Source organism: Podarcis filfolensis, assembly GCF_964270895.1.
Source record: "Podarcis filfolensis genome assembly, chromosome: 11".
In the NCBI taxonomy this organism is placed as follows: domain Eukaryota; kingdom Metazoa; phylum Chordata; class Lepidosauria; order Squamata; family Lacertidae; genus Podarcis; species Podarcis filfolensis.
The window spans coordinates 18075263-18092893 of NC_139613.1; the positions used below are offsets into that span (position 1 = coordinate 18075263).

A 17631-nucleotide genomic window follows, 5' to 3' on the forward strand; every position below is an offset into this window, starting at 1 on the left:
AACTTTTTCCACGACTGTCCGATTAGAGCAAAACAAATGATTAGTTTCATTGTAGTAGTGCACGACTGTAGGTTTACAAATGCACCTGGGCATTAATGTAGCGGTTATGTTCTGAAGCTATGCATATTCGTACTCCGGGTCAAATTAGCTCAGTGATAGAGCACATACTTTGCATGCCAAAGGTTGCAAATTCAATCCCAGACATCTCCAGGTAGTGGATTAACAGAAAATTCCAGTCTGTGTCAGAAGCTCTAGAGACTCACTACCAGCCATCATAGGCTAGGAGGCCTCAGGCTTTCTGGGCCTGGAAACACATTTGGAAATCTAAGAAACCTCTGTGGGGTAGCCCAAAACACCACAGCAACAAGTAGTGATGCTCAGATCTCTCCCCCAATTGAACAACAAAGAAAAACACCTATGCACCTCACACAAAACAAATTAAGACAGAAAAAAAAGCAGGGAGCCCCACCCAAAACAAGGTAACCCCTTTCAGCCAAAACACTCCATCCTTATTAAAATAAATAAATAAAATTCAGAGGAGTTTTGGGCAGGTGCCAAGAAGGACGTCTGAAAGCACCATAGTGACCACACTGTAGATAAGAGCGGTGGTTTGACTCAGTATAAGGGACCTCTCTATGTTACATCCCTCGGATCAAAGGAAGTACTGTGAAAAGGAAAAACACATGCAAATAATCGATGGGCACTTTCGTTTGTGAAACGTCACATCTTCTTCCGCAGCAACTGCTTTCCTTTGCTGGGATCTCGCTGGCCCATTTACTCACTCCTTTGGCACCGTGCATACAATCTTCACGATAACAACAACTTGCAAGAACAACAAGAAAACATGAAGGTTTTTTTAAAAAAAACAAAAACCCCACACTTTTTACCCTGAATAGGAAGGAAAAGAAGAATGGAAAAACAGGAAGCTCAAAGCACGTTATGACCAGATAAGACAAAAAGATCATTTGGGAGAGTTACGCAAGACCGCTGCACAGAGAAAACCACGGACGAGGTATGTTGCCTTTTTGGTTTTTAATGTGCTTCTTTTAATTGTTTCAAACAATGTTTTACTTTTGCAGCAAGGCCCTCACAGCAAGAGGGGTGTTAGCTCTATTTCCATCCCATTTCCTTGACCTAAAGCCAGGGGTGGTCAGAAAGTAGATCTGAATCTCCTGTCAGGTCTCTGAGCTGTTTACTTTAGATGGGGGAAGGATTTCTACCTCCCAGCAGCAAAAAAAAATGACTCCTCTTCCCCTCTTGAATTAAGTTTGGGATATCCTAGCATGATCTAAATGGCCCCTCTGGGGAAGGTGGGGAATATATTTGTGCCCCCAGTGGTCTTTTTCTCTACCACTCCCTACCCTGTGGGGGTAATAGCATTCTTGGGGAGGGAGACTTGGATCAGAATAACTGTTTGGGGAGAAGGGGCACCACCCTGATCAAAACAGAGTTCCACAGTTTGTGGGGGAAGTTTGGGAAATCTGATCCCCTGCTTCACATCTGTATTGGACCTTGAGCTGTCCCTTTGTATTCCTGCGTTTATCTGATTGACTACTAAATCATCCTTGCTTTCCCTCTGCCACGCACCTGCTTTCTATTAAACAGCAACCAGAAATGCAGTATTAGTATACATTTTTCCTGGCACTGGTATAAAATTGAAGGGAGAGGCCTTACCTGCTTGATTCCCGAATGTTTTCCCTGCTTCGAAATGCACAGTGGGGAGCCCAGGGGGGGGGGGAATTACAGCTCTATCAGTCAGAGCTCAAAGGAAGGAAGGAAGGAAGGAAGGAAGGAAGGAAGGAAGGAAGGAAGGAAGGAAAAGGTTCCATTGTATATGCTAATCCCATGCTGGGTAGGATCCCTGGCTTCTCTTAACTGTGCAATCTGAAGAATGGCTGGGAAAGATCTTTCCCTGGAGAACCACTGCGAGTGCAGACATCTGCAAGCTACTTGGACTGATGCCCTAACTTCATAAACTGTTCAGAACCATCTCCCAATTTGCTCTTTTTTGTTTTGTTTTTTACTGAAGAGCAGCCTAAGCAGCCAGTTTGAGCAAGGGAATGATGGTGGGGAAGGAACTGCTCAGGGCCCAAGCATGAGGGAGGGGAAGGACACAGTTTACTGGGTCTCAGAGATCTAACGGACCTGACCCAGGCTGTAACCGCGTCATCGTGAGGTAAAACAGCGCTCATGTGAAGTTCGTGAGGCAGAAATGGTGGTTATCTTTTAGCCTCTCCTAAAGACTTATCTTTTTTTCTGCAGGCGTTTCATGACTCATGAGATTTTACCACACTGCTTTGTTTTGCTGATATTTTATTGGTATCTTTCTGTATCATTTATAATAAAATTCTGGCTTTAAAATTTATATAATCTACTGATTGATTCTTTATATTAGGCAGTGTGCAAAAATAAGTCATGCTCAGTGATACGTCTAGAAACCTATTTCCCCTTCTCTGTGCACCTATGGTTCTGATTTGGTAGAGTCAATAAGAAGTTCTGTTAGAGATGAACAAGAGAAAAATCTGTGTTTCTCTATATGAAACGATGTCTTAATAACTTCTGCATAGGCAGGATGAAGAGACAAACCTAAATGAGGGTGTTGATCCTGGGGATAGTTTGGGGCAGTGCTGCCAGTAGAATTCATTTAGTTCTATTTGTATGGGCTATGGATTTGTGTCCACCCATCCTCACTGACTTTTCTGTGTGTGTGTGTAATTTTTTTTTTTTAAGATTTTCCAATATATTTTAACATAATCAATACTAAATCAAAAAACCCACATTTTATATTTTCTATATCCCCCCCCCCCCGACTTCCCCCAATTTCCCTTCCTGGTTTATCACACATTCATTTCTTCTGCCTGTAATTCTATTTAACTTGTACATTGAGATTAAACTTATACCTTATTAACATTTTCTTAACATTTTACCCTCATATTTGTAAAGAAAAGGAAGGTACCTTTTTTCATATGTGGTGGAATTGTAAAATAATTAGAAATTACTGGGATATGATTTATAATGAAATGAAAAAAAATGTTCAGGATACCTTTTGTTAAAAGACCAGAAGCATTTTTATTAGGTATTTTAGGTCAAGATCTACCAAAAGACAAGAAGAAATTATTTATGTATGTGACAACAGTGGCCAGAATCTTATTAGCTCAAAGATGGAAAAGTGTAGAAATACCACGAAAGAACAATGGCAAGAAAAGTTGATAGAATATGCTGAAATGGTGAAGTTAACTGAGAGACTCAAAGATAAGGACAATAATGACTTTAAGAAAGATTGGGAACCTTTCATGATGTATATACAGAAACAATGTACTGAAATGAACTCAGGATTTGACTAAGACACTTACAATTGATAAATATAAATAGAAAAAAACAAATATGAGGATTCACTTTGACTTTTCTGATCCATCCTGTCTTATTAACGTATGAAATTATCGTTATATTTAATAATAAAAGAGCTGAAGATAAGGAAGAACCACTCCTGTCCTTAGCTGTCAAAACAAGGGTCTGTTTTAGAGCGGGCTTGCTTGCTTCTTATCCCTGGAAAATTCAACTCTGCTAGCTTCTTGCATTCTAGGAGGAAAGGGTAAGAGGTTTCTCATCTCTGATAATACATCTACTAAAAATCTTGCAAACTTCCTGGGACCTTCTGTTCATTTTACTTCTTTCATGCTGTAAACCTGCAGCCACAACTTGGTGCAAGAAGCTGGCAGATCTGCATGGAGATGGTAGGCTTGCCAGATGTTTGCTGCTTGCTGAGACTGGGATTTGCAGCACCTCTTGGGTGTGGGTTTCTCCAGATCTGCTGGATCTGTGTACCGTTCCCCTAACTGGTAAACAGTAAGAGGTAGTTCTTCAGTAAAGAGCCTTCTGGCCCTGGGCTGACTCCACCCACTTAGGTTGGCCTTGAATCCCTCTGGGCATTAAGGGATATAAAAGGTTCTTTGTTTTGGCTCAGCCATATTTGAGCAGCATGGCTTCTATGCGCTCTGGGGTGCTCCTGCATCTTTCGTCCTGACTCTTTGATTTATCTATTGCTCCTGATTCCTGCTGAGCCTCACTGCATGCAGTTCCTGGCTCATCCTACTGTGCTGAACACAGTCCAGCTGTAGCTTTCACCAGACACGCTTACTCAGTTTACCCACTGGTTCGCACTTTCAACTTGGTGACTGCCAGTCTGATGGAATTCCACATCCTGGTAAGGCAGGTGCTTAGAATTAATTTTGCATAAGTAGAAGAAACTGTGTTGATTGTGCTCGTATTTAGGGATGCAAAGCAATGTGGCCTTAGAAAGAGTGTGCATGAATGTGTGTGTGTGTGTGTGTTATGGGATGATAATGATGATTATTATTGTTAAAAATATTACTCTAAACTTCTCTTTGCTGTATACAAATACAACAAAGTTAAACATTTTATGTTAAAGCTTTAATATTATAAATAATATTTCAAATTCCCCTTGTTAACGGAAAAATCCGAGGGCTCCCTTGGACAAAAACAAAGACACCAACCAGGATAACTTGGAGCAAAACAGCAGCCTGTAGGCTTTGCCTTTATTGAACTGTTGCAACAGGGTGCTCCCCTCACTTGCAGGAGAGAGGAAAGACACAGAAAAAAATGGCGTGCAACGTCTTATAAAGACTTTTGAAATTCCCATCCTGTAGATCAAGCCCACCCCCATAAACATCATGCATACATCACAGAAAGGAGGGGTTGAGGGAGGAGTTGTGGTGGTAACCTGAGTGTCCTGTCACCTGGCTGGTTCCCCCTTTCCCCCTCCCCATGAGTACTTTCCAGGTGACAGAGGGGAGTTTGCAGTTTCCTGCCCCCAGAGGGAAGAGCTGATTATTGTCCTTTGTTCCAGTCTGTGCTGAATCCACTCCCATATGCAAGTTCTTTGTGATCTTGATGGTCTTCTGTCTAGGACCATCAGGGTTGGCATAGCAACTGGGCAGGGCTCCTGTGGATGTGCTGGTATGCTGAAGGGATTATGGGTGCCCTGTATCAAACCTTCCCCATTTTGTAGTCCTTCCTTCATGGAGTAAAATAAAAGTGGAACAGTGAAAATCCGATGTATGGTTGATTTTCTATGAATTTATAACAGAAGTGTAGCGTATGTAGTATGTGGGTGTGAGTGTGTGTGAAGTTTGTACAAACTGAATGATTGGCCGGGGGGTTTCCTGCTACACCCTATACCCCCGTTCCCCTTCACCCATGTGTGATCTCAATATATTTTTTTACTTCTTCCGTCTTGTTATAATTTAATCATTGTTCAATTGATTCTTTTATTATTTCCTTGCTTACCCCTGCACATTTTACACGTTATCTATTAATGTTCCAGTTCTAGAACCATGTTTTTTCATATATTCCTTCACTCCCTCCCATCAATTTTGCCATTTCCACAAACTCACAGAGTTTACTTTGCCATTCTAACAATGATGGTTTTTTCTCCCCCTTCCTGTTCTTTGCGATCAGTATTCTGGCCGCTGCTGTTGCATAAAGGAATACATTTTTCTTATCTCTGGGAATGTCATTTGATATTAGGCCTAACAAAAAAAACCTCTGGCTTTTTGGCAAACGAAATCTTGAATAATTTTTTCAGCTCCTCATATACATCTTTCCAAAATATCCTTACAATTTTACATCCCAACCATGTGTGATAAAAGGTTCCCACCTCCCTCTTACATCTCCAGCATACGTTTGACTGCTTTTTTTAAATCTTAGCCAATTTTTCCGGAGTAAGGTACCAGCGGTAAAACATTTTCATCATATTCTCTTTTATCGTATAACAGGCTGTGAAATTGATATCCACCTTCCACAACCTTTCCCAATTTTCCAATTGGATTGTATGACCAAAATCCTTTGCCCACTTTATCATTACTTCTTTGGTTGTTTCATCCTTCAATTCCCACTCTAACAGCAAGTTATACATTTTAGAGATGCTCTTCTTTTTAGGTTGTATTAATTCACTTTGCAATTTTGACACTTTTTCTTCAAAGCCTTTCTTTTTATCCTGATTAAATCTATGAACTACTTGGTGGTATTGCAACCAGCTATTGCAGTATCTGCTAATCTCCTCATAGGGTTTTAATCTTATCTCACCCTCTCCTTCCATTAGTAGTTGTTGATACGTGGGCCATACTGTTTCTGTGTTCCTTTTTTTCACTGCTATAACCTCCATGGGTGACACCCACCACAGTATCTTTGGTTATGGGATGATTATTTGGAATTCTAGTGGAGTAACTTCTGTGCAAAAATGCCTGGGTGGGTCATATGACCACATTAACTTAGACTCCCACCCAGATGTTCCGATTCACACAACCCCTGGTTGTGCGTTGGTAATGTGCATTGCTAGGGAATCAAAGGGACATGTGATACATACCCATGACTAGGGTATGACCAATACATTTTGGCACCTGAGGCAAACCCACAAAATGGTGCCCCTGCATACACCAGGGAGGAAGGGGTGAGTGGCAATATACTGCAGGAAAAGAAAGACCTACATTGGGAACAAGGGAGTGAGTGAAGATCTACAGAGGGGACAGGGGTTGTGGTCAAATCAGCCTTAAAGGTAAAGGGACCCCTGACCATTAGGTCCAGTCGTGGCCAACTCTGGGGTTGCGGCGCTCATCTCGCTTTACTGGCCAAGGGAGCCGGCGTACAGCTTCCAGGTCATGTGGCCAGCATGACTAAGCCGCTTCTGGCGAACCAGAGCAGCGCACGGAAACGCCGTTTACCTTCCCGCCGGAGCGGTACCTATTTATCTACTTGCACTTTGACGTGCTTTCGAACTGCTAGGTTGGCAGGAACAGGGACCGAGCAACGGGAGCTCACCCCATCATGGGGATTCGAACCGCCGACCTTCTGATCGGCAAGTCCTAGGCTCTGTGGTTTAACCCACAGTGCCACCCGCGTCCCTTACAAATCAGCCTTACCAAAACAGTTAATGAAAGGCTGCCGCGGGCTCTGGTACACATTTGTATGTGCTAACTTATATTTATAGATGCCTCTGGCCAAATTAAGCTGGTGGTTGGCTGGACTTTCATCAGCATCGTGCTTTTCATTGTTCTCAGTTGTAAGCAAAGTTTTTAAAAGAGGATGGAAAGGTGCATTGGGGCTTGGGGTTAGCATAAAAGACCTGGGGACTTGGCCCTAATAATGCCCTTGACCAGTAAAATAGACAGAGGCTGACTGTGTACTAATCAAACATGTAGCTGTGTGGTTTTGTAACCCTGCTACATCCCATTTGTTTAAAATGCACGGTTTCATTTTATTGCAACATTTATTGCAACATTTATCGCATTATTGCAAATCAGTGCAGGGTAATAAAGGAAGCTGCTTAACTGTTGCAACATCTGTGGAAACATCAAAGTGCTGTAAATATAGAGAGCTATGGTATGCACTGAAAAAATAGTGAATATGTTTGCCAACCTAGCAGTTCAAAAGCACGTCAAAGTGCAAGTAGATAAATAGGTACCGCTCCGGCAGGAAGGTAAACGGCGTTTCCGTGGGCTGCTCTGGTTCGCCAGAAGCGGCTTAGTCATGCTGGCCACATGACCCGGAAGCTGTACGCCGGCTCCCTCGGCCAGTAAAGCAAGATGAGCGCCGCAACCCCAGAGTTGTCCGTGACTGGACCTAATGGTCAGGGGTCCCTTTACCTTTATGTTTGCAACTATCACATTTCATCTTAGCTCCCAAGAGCTCAGGGTGCTGAATGCTGGCTTCTCCTAGTTTCAAAAACCTGTTGGGTGGGCTTGAGAGAGAGTGAGCACTATACAGTGGTACCTCGGGTTACATACGCTTCAGGTTACATATGCTTCAGGTTACAGACTCCGCTAACCCAGAAATAGTGCTTCAGGTTAAGAACTTTGCTTCAGGATGAGAACAGAAATCGTGCTCCGGTGGCGCAGCAGCAGCAGGAGGCCCCATTAGCTAAAGTGGTGCTTCAGGTTAAGAACAGTTTCAGGTTAAGTACGGACCTCCGGAACGAATTAAGTACTTAACCCGAGGTACCAATGTACATCTCACCTGAGTGGTAATTTGAAACCAAGTCTCCCTGGTCCTGGTTCTCAAGTCTAGCTCAGGAGTGGGAAAATTGTGGCCCTCTTGACATTTCTGAACTATAACTCGCATCATACCTGACCATTGACCATGCTATTTGGGAGTCCAACTACAACTGGAGGGTGACAGGTTCCCCACCAATGCTCTAGCCACTCTACCATACTATACCCTACCATAACATTTTGAATCCATAATCCTGGACACCATCTTCACATTTTTTTTTTTTTGTGAGAGCACAGGGACCATTTCAGTTGCCATGACCTTGCGTGATCTCTCACGGTGGTTCCCCCACTCCCCAAAAAGTGCTTTTCCAGGCATGATGCCCCAAAACACATATTTTGGGGTTGCCATGGGAGATCACAGACCCCAAGAATGCACTTTCCCCATGGTGTGTGTGTGTGATCACACTGCAAAATCATGTGAGATCACAGCAACCAAAATGGCCCCTGTTCTTTCACGATAAAAAATGAGATGTCCCAATTTTTCTGGGATGCTTGCCGGGTATTCCGTACTGTCTTATCATTTCCAGTACAGGCTGATGTTGGCAGATATTTCATTAACTTCCATCAGCACGACCAATTCAGAAGATGGGGTGCTGTATCTTAATGTTGAACCTTACTTTGCTGGCTGACCATTCTGATTTGCATCCAATAGGTGATTTATATGCATGTGCTATTTGACACATCTGGCACTGAAACAAATAACAAATAGATTTGGCTGCTCCTTCCTTGTCTTTACTGGAATCTATCACACAGCAGCCCATTAAACATTGAAATCTAGTGGAGCTCCAACATAATCTGCTATGCATTAAGTGCACGCATATGGGTTTGGTGGTTTGCTTTTGTTTAAAGGGAAACAAAACATTGCAGAACAAATGTTCTGTATGGGCATTGCATCTTTGTTTCTGCATAGGAACCTTCCTTCCTCCACATTCTCTATGATGACTGATTTTTAGAAAAAGTATTTGGTTAGCTTTTAGAACACTTGACATTCATTAGACATTCATAAAAACAAGAACAGTCACAGCAAAAGCAAAACACTGCTACATCACTGTGAAGTTATATCAGGGAAATATTTGCCAAATGCCAATTTAGGTCTGCAAACTGTTCTTGTTCTATCAGTGAAATGAATACTTATATTTTACTGAATTTTTTCAGGAGACAAGAAATTAAAACGGAAAGAAATTTTAAAAAGAAAAAGGTGCTTGAAACTGTGATACAATACGATAATGTGTATATAAGCACAGTCATACCTCCGCTTACATATCCTTCTGGATATGTAAACTTTGGGATGCGAATGTGGCAAACCCAGAAATATTTTTTCGGGTTTCACCATGTGCGCATGCGCAGAAGCGGTCCTCTGGTTGTGAATTCCTCGGGATGCAGCCAGACCTCCGGAACAGATCCTCTTTCCAACCGGAGGTACCACTGTAATGCTATTATTCCAGCAAGTATACATTTATTTAAAGGTAAAGGGACCCCATACCATTAGGTCCAGTCATGGCCGACTCTGGGGCTGCGGCGCTCATCTCGCTTTATTGGCCAAGGGAGCCGGCGTACAGCTTCCGGGTCATGTGGCCAACATGACTAAGCCACTTCTGGCGAACCAGAGCAGCGCACGGAAATGCCGTTTACCTTCCCGCCGGAGTGGTACCTATTTATCTACTTGCACTTTGATGTGCTTTCGAACTGCTAGGTTGGCAGGAGCAAGGACTGAGCAACGGGAGCTCACCCCGTCGCGGGGATTCGAACCGCTGACCTTCTGATCAGCAAGTCCTAGGCTCTGTGGTTTAACCCACAGCGCTACCCGCGTCCCGATACATTTATTTACAAGTCATTATAATTTTTACAAATGCATTCCAAGTCGTCATCATATTTATCCATACACAATCTGTGTCTAAAAGCAATCCATTCATAGGCTGCAAGAGTTGTCATATCTTCTATCCAATGATCAAAGGGGGCCAAAAGTATTATTTTCCCAGTGAATCAATATTGGTCTTTTGGCAGAAGTAAGGGCATGATGAGCCCATCTGTGGTAATGAGCTGTCAAACCCCATTTAACTGGTCAATATACACTTCGTACGCTTTTCTCCCTAAAATGGGGGGCTATACAGTATTCCTGTAAATGCATTTTTATGCTCCTGTTTTTTGAACCAAAACTGTGTTACTAAACCCAGAGAATTCTGTGCCTGACCAAGAGCTGCATTCTGGTCTCTGTGTTAGTGCAGGACACATGAATTAGGTTGGGTTGCAGCTTAGCATAAAGGAGCAGTTTACCACATACAGTAAAGCAGGAAAAAGTTGGTTTTAACCTCAATTTAAAAAGAATGCACAACTAGATAAATACCACATTTATTTTTTTTTAAAAAAGGTAGTATCAGATAATTTTATTCAGTGACTTTTATAGATAGAAAGTCCTGCTTGTTGGCATCCTTGGAGTTATATTATTATACATTCTGCATGGATGATAGTGAACTAAGGTTTCTCAATATGGCCGCTTCATTCTGTAATAATTTTTTTATTAGTTTTCAATTACAGTTGTGCCACTGGCGTGATCCAGCAGTTGAGTCCTGTGCTCACAGTGGCCAGAGACTCCTTAAACAACTCCCTAGCAACAGATATTCTGGCTCCTAAGTGAAAACTGTCTGAGGGGAAAGTCTCTTTCAGGGAGGCTTGACTGAGCAAATCAATTGCAGCGCTGCCCTGGTAAGGTGTGGCATTGCACCATATGATTGACAGGTGACATCACTTGATTGGTGGGTGCGCCTGGCTTAAAATAAAAATGGCCAGGCCAGTTTGGATCTCTGGAGGGTCAAGATTAGCCCAGGGACTACCCTATTTCTGTCCAAGAGTATCAGACAGCGGTTCAAGCAGAGAGCAGAGGCTTGACAACCATATGTCAGGAGTGCTCTGATGGTGTTTCCTGCTTGGCAGGGGGTTGGACTCGATGGCCCTTGTGGTCTCTTCCAACTCTATGATTCTATGATTCTATGATTCTATTCTATGATTCAGATCATTTTATTACATTGTTTGAAAATTAATTTGGGGTTGTTGAATGTGATTCCAAACAAAGGATTTACCCAAAAGAAATGTATTGCTTGTTTTTTTCAGGTATAACCAATGGAGCATTTGGTGCTTCGGATGGTAGTTCTCTATGTACTATTGCATTCTGGCCTGTTTGAAAATCAAGGTATGTATATGAATGCTTGTTTCCTTGAAAAGAAATAGTACATATATAGCAAGGCAACAATGTGTGTTTGAGTGTGTGTACCAACTGGGATTGGTGATTTCCTGCTTTTAAAAAGAAAACTGGTAGTACTTACTTACGAGTATGTACCATAGTACAGTGGTACCTCAGTTTAAGAACAGTCCAGTTTAAGAACGATTCAGTTTACAAACTTTGCAAAACCCGAAATAGTGTCCTGGTTTGAGAACTTTACCTCGGTCTAAGAATGGAAGCCGATTGGTGGAAGGGCACCGGCGGCAGGAGGCCTCATTAGGGAAAGTGTGCCTTGGTTTAAGAACGGTTTCAGTTTACAAACAGACTTCTGGAATGGATTAAGTTCATAAACTTAATACAGGTACCACTGTATTCAATGGAGTACACTTCTGAGTAGACAAGTAAATAATTGCACTGTAAAGCATATTTTCAGGCCAAATGAGGTACATTTTCTAGGTATCTGTGTGCAGGAAAAAGTAGTATCACTAAAAAGTGCAGGAATTTTTAGTTATTTTACACAAAGCAGAAGTACCAGGTTACAGTGGTACCTCAGGTTAAGTACTTAATTCGTTCCGGAGGTCCGTTCTTAACCTGAAACTGTTCTTAACCTGAAGCACCACTTTAGCTAATTGGGTCTCCTGCTGCTGCCGCGCCACCAGAGCACAATTTCTGTTCTCATCCTGAAGCAAAGTTCTTAACCCAAGGCACTATTTCTGGGTTAGCAGAGTCTGTAACCTAAAGCGTGTTTAACCTGAAGCGTATGTAACCCGAGGTACCACTGTATATGCTACGCCACCGTTGATGGAACTATTATTGGGTAGATGTTACCCTAAAGACTGTTCAGCAGATCCTGAAGTGTCAGTGAGTCTTTTCTTTTCTCCCTTAGATCGTAATCTGTTTCAACCTAGAAACCTTGAGATTTCCATGAACATTCGTCTTCAGCAGCTATCAGTGAAATGGGATGTTGGCGATGATTCTGAAGCATACTACTCTGAAACAGATCTTGTTTTTAATATCCAAGTCAATCGAACCGAAGAGAAGATTATTGACTTCCCAACTTTTCGTGAAATTCCCAGACGCTGGCCTCTCCAGGTATAGGTGGGAAAGGCCTAGAACTTTTGCCTGTCAATGTAGTTAATACTGAGCTAGATGGATCAATGGTCTGGCTCAGTTTAGATGGCTTCCTATGTTCCTATGAAAACCAGATAAGCCACATACATATGTATTCTCTTCTATGCCTGTTATTCAAAATACACTTACCAGGCTGCATTAGAAGAAGCAAAACATTTGAATATAGGCTGGGGAAAGTTATTGTTCTATATTGAGTTGAAACCCAGGATTCTTAAAGCCTGCCACAATACTTAGCCAGTTCCTTAAACTGATGTAAGTACCCAGAATTGTAAATGCAAAAGGGCTGAATCATAGAATTAAATAAAGTAGCACCTTGGCTTACATTAGGGTAATGTAAACTTCGGGTTGCGAAAGCGGCAAACCCGGAAGTGTTTCACCACACGTGCATGCTCAGAAGCGGTTTACTGTCACGCGCACATGCGCAGAAGCGTCTACCGCTTCTCCTCCGGTTGCGAAAACCTCAGGTTCCGGCCGGACCTCTGGAACAGTTCCTGTTCGCAATCGGAGGTACCACTGTAGTATCTTTTCTCTAGTCTTATTTTCTGGGATATGGAGGCATATTTATGAAAGAATTGCCTTCCTCATTTGCTCTTGAGGAACGACAAAGCTTTCACATTCAGGCAATGGCTGATTAATGCGCGTCCAAAAGACGTGCGATCACCCACATGCGCATTGCACTGAACCCGAAAAGTGACCCGAAAATGCCAGTCAACACAGCATGAAAAGGTGTAATGGGGGGGGGGAGTGTCTTCAGGCAGGGAGCACTTCCACAAGCAGGGGTCAGGAACAGAACCCCTGTGCAAAATTGCTAGCAGCTGTGTACAATTTTTAAAAAACAAACAAACAAACAAACAAACAAACAAACAAAACCCAGGTTTGTAGGGCATTGTCAATTTCTCCTTGGGTTTTGTTAGCACATAATCAAGCATGGGCTGTAAATTTTGTGAATAAAGTTGTTTAAAATAATCAAAATAATTCAGTATTTAAGCTAATGGTTAGTCCTTTTAAAAGTAGACCCAGTGTTCAATAGGTAAAGGTAAAGGGACCCCTGACCATTAGGCCCAGTCGTGGCTGACTCTGGGGTTGCGGCACTCATCTTGCTTTATTGGCCAAGGGAGCTGGCGTACAGCTTCTGGGTCATGTGGCCAGCATGACTAAGCCGCTTCTGGCGAACCAGAGCAGTGCACAGAAAAGTCGTTTACCTTCCCGCCGGAGCGGTACTCATTTATCTACTTGCACTTTGACGTGCTTTCGAATAGTCCAGCAATAAATGAAATGCTGAGGGGTCAAGCAAATCTAGTGGATTTTGTTACAGAAATTTAAGGTATATTGAATACACTTAACACACACTTCAAGCTATCATTTAATCTGACAAAGTAGAAAGTATTATCTGCCTAACCTATCTAACTGAAAACAAGTGGAACATAAGAGATAAGTCGTGTGGGTGGGTGGGTGTGACTAGATCTTTGACCGAGTTGCTAAACCGAGCTGATATTAGTGGAGGTAGCTTTCAACGTATTGGTCTTACGTAAGTTTTATTGAATGTCCAAAATTAGCAACTGCCTCAACTCGTATGTGAACGTTGCCAATTCCCAGGCATATTTTGCAAAAGTCAGAAAACTCAAAAGGCACCACTGGTGTATGTTGACAGTCACCATGCATTCACTTGGAAGTCTGGAAATGATCCAGGCTTATTCGTTTATGCGATCCAGTGTTATCTTTCACCAAAAGTGGCTAACCAAGAAAATCAAAGAAGCCCACTGAGTGACCTTAGGCCAGTCACTGCCTCTCAGCCTAATCTACCTCACAGGGTTGTTGTGGGAATTAAATGGGGCGGGGGGAGAAGACACGCTGAGCTCCATGGCGGCCAAAGGTGGGATATAAATTCAACAAATAAATAAATAAACTAGAAAGACTTTCCGGATTGTTGTAGGGAGACCTGTTGAATAGTGTGGTCTGTGTCACATGGGGCTGCAGTGAGAGAGGGAGGAATTGCCTGGAATTGAGTGGAGGAATCTTAAGCCAATGTTTAAGTTCAGTAGACACCCCCTCTCCCGGAACTGCAACCTCATGCAACACAGCCAAAAATGTTGCGGTAGGTCTCCCTGATCTCTTGGAGGGATGAGGCGCAGTGGCTTCCGCAGAGGACGAGGAGGCAGAATAAGGAATAAGGAAAGATCTGTTGTGTGAGCTTGAGTTCTGCTCATGCAACATTAGAGACAGCCCTATGATTATTATTTTTAGAATGGTCACTCCTCCACATATACAGATGCCTGCACATTTCATAAGCTAAAGGGTATAATCTATAGAATTCTAGAGTTGGAAGGGACCATGAAGATCATCTAGTCCATGGTGGTCCAACTCACGGTCCAAGGGCCACATGCAGCCCTCAATGTCTTTTTGGGCAGCTCTTGGCAACGTTTGATGTTCCCTCACAGGTAGCTGAGGCACTGGGTTTGGGGAAGGAGGTGTGAGGGTTCTGACAGAGTCCTAGAGTGCTCCACCATCTTAGTTAGTGCTTGGTTAGTGCTTTCCCAGCTTTGGGAAGGAAGTGGGAGGACTCTAGGACAATGCCAGAGCCTTGCACCTCCTTCTCAATCTCTTTGGGAAGGCAGAGCAAGGGCTGGGGGCTGGAGTGGGCTTTAAATATTGGCCTTGCTGCCTCCCCTGTTGTGCAACCATGTATTGTCCAGCCTGTGGGTTCTGTGTCAAAGTACTCTTTTCAGACCCATTTGGTCTGAAAGGTTGGACTGTCCTGATCTAATCCAACCCCCTGCAGTGCAAGAATCTTGCACCCAACATGGGGCTCGAACCCACAACCATGAGATTAAGAGTCTCATGCTCTACTGATAGAGTTGTCCCTAATTATTCAACTAAGATATTATTGCCTCGCTGTTTTCTTTTTCAATTGCCTGCTTTTTAGGAGAATTATACGACCACTGTCAGTAAATCAAATAGACATCTGCAATGGAACTGGACTTCTGAAATACCCTTGGAGTGTGCAGCTCATGCAGTAAGGATCAGGAGCATGGTGAGGTTTTCTGAAGTTTGGAGCGACTGGAGCCCATGGAAGATAGCAGATGGTGAGCAAACATTGTCACCTTTAAGTCGGAAAGAGCAAAATGCCCATTGGGGGAACTGTATTATCACTGTTGAATGCAAGGACAGAGAGCCTATAGCCTGGCCGATAGCAAGGGCATTTTTGAAAGCAGTTGCTCCAAATATAAGGCATGCTTATTTACACATTTACACAAACGTTTTGCTGGAGAGGGATGCGGGTGGCGCTGTGGGTGAAATCCCTGAGCCTAGGACTTGCTGATCAGAAGGTCGGTGGTTTGAATCCCCGCAACGGGGTGAGCTCCCGTTGCTCAGTCCCAGCTCCTGCCAACCCAGCAGTTCGAAAGCACATCAAAGTGCAAGTAGATAAATAGGTACCGCTCTGGCGGGAAGGTAAACGCCGTTTCCATGCGCTGCTCTGGTTCGCCAGAAGCAGCTTAGTCATGTTTGCCACATGACCCGGAAGCTGTACTCCGGCTCCCTCGGCCAATAAAGCGAGATGAGCACCGCACCCCAGAGTCAGCCACGACTGGACCTAATGGTCAGGGGTCCCTTTACCTTTACCTTTTTGTTGGAGAACAGCATTACAGAAGTGTGAATTTTGAAAGATTTTGGAAGAATTTTGAAAGAATATTGTGCTTCATTTTTTCATGTCCTTTTGGGAAGTGTTGATGTGTTTGATTTGCATTAAGAGCAAACAGAACCTATCTTATCTGCTTGCTCCCTTCCTTGCTTGCTTGATGACTTAATTTCTATACTGCTCAATATACTGAAAATATCTCTAAGCGGTGTACAGAAAACTGAAGCAACAACAGCTTAAATGTAAAAATTACATACAGTTGCATGTAAAAATGTTACATTAGTACAAAGTTACACACAAACACACACACATATATAATCCATACCACTTCATTTTTCTTCTGACACTGCTTCCATCCCTAGGACTAGTTAGAGTCATTTCAAAATGTAACTTTGGAATGAAAATACTCTATTTTTATAGAAACAGCAAAACCATAATGGCTCACAAATGCTGCCTCATCATTCTGTGTTCCCCTTTAAATTGAACAAAGTTTTTGTTACCACATGCACTTTCTATTCATGGGATCAGTGGGTGTTTCTTCACAAAATACTTATAAAAATAATTAAGTAGCAGGAAATACAGGAAATTGCAGTCAGCTCAACTTATGCCAACTTTCACTCTTCTTTCAAATCCATCATCAAAAGCCTCGTTTTCCATGACGCCTTTGACCCAACTCCCTAATTCCAAAACAGCATGCCTAAGTTAGTATAACAAAAATGCATATATATTATTCCTCTGCTTTCGTTTGCCTCCACATCCCTCCACTGCCTCCGCAACGCTAACGATAAAGTGGGAAACCCCCTGAGGCTTAGACTTAACCTATTGTGTACTGTAGAGTACCAAGGCACTATCTAAATAACTATAGTGTGCACATGGCAACACTTTATTGCCTTTATATTTCTTTATTTTTCCATTTATGAGTTGTTTTGCATAAGATATCTCAAAGCGATCTAAGAATGAAAACATCAACAACAAAAACAACCATTGCAGAAATTTCATATATAAAGCTATTAAATCCATTACAGTGGTACCTCGGGTTAAGTACTTAATTCGTTCCGGAGGTCCGTTCTTAACCTGAAACTGTTCTTAACCTGAAGCACCACTTTAGCTAATGGGGCCTCCCGCTGCTGCCGTGCCGCCGGAGCATGATTTCTGTTCTCATCCTGAAGCAAAGTTCTTAACCTGAGGTACGATTTCTGGGTTAGCGGAGTCTGTAACCTGAAGCATATGTAACCTGAAATGTATGTAACCCGAGGTGTCACTGTACGTTGTTGGCATCCGTCTGTCTAGAGAGGGAATGGAATGCACATCTGGAGGTGAAGTGAAACTGAACATGACCTCCCCATGCGCAAGCCTAGGCAGTGAGCAGAGGTCCTGGGTTGCTCAGACAATGAATGACCCCCCTCTCAGCCTCGCTGATGTGGTCCCAAGGAAAGCAGAGCAATACATTTGGCACCAGCTTGGCTGCAGGAGTTGCCAGAACGAGGTGTACAAGACACCATCCAACTGTCTTAGGGACTCCACTCCCGATTTGTGTAGGAGAGGTCACTTTGATGCTGCTAATGCAAGCAAAACAATGC

General features: G+C 42.9%; 1 protein-coding gene and 2 long non-coding RNA genes across 3 annotated transcripts in view; 2 read left to right on the forward strand and 1 right to left on the reverse strand.

Moving 5' to 3' along the window:
* Positions 1 to 862: 862 nt before the first annotated feature.
* On the reverse strand, positions 863 to 11253 carry LOC310744716. Its single transcript, XR_014539696.1, has 2 exons — positions 11182 to 11253; positions 863 to 1021 (listed from the first exon to the last, which is right to left on the reverse strand). It is a non-coding gene; the product is annotated as an uncharacterized lncRNA (long non-coding RNA).
* OSMR (oncostatin M receptor) overlaps positions 11169 to 17631 on the forward strand; it is a 31080-nt gene continuing 24617 nt past the window's right edge. The window contains exons 1-3 of the mRNA XM_083576056.1: positions 11169 to 11253; positions 12170 to 12375; positions 15338 to 15497. Of these exons, the coding sequence (XP_083432182.1) occupies positions 11184 to 11253; positions 12170 to 12375; positions 15338 to 15497 (436 nt within the window). The 5' untranslated portion in view covers positions 11169 to 11183. The remainder of the gene's footprint in view (positions 11254 to 12169; positions 12376 to 15337; positions 15498 to 17631) is intronic.
* LOC310744723 lies at positions 13181 to 15324 on the forward strand. Its single transcript, XR_014539705.1, has 3 exons — positions 13181 to 13444; positions 13674 to 14545; positions 14587 to 15324. It is a non-coding gene; the product is annotated as an uncharacterized lncRNA (long non-coding RNA).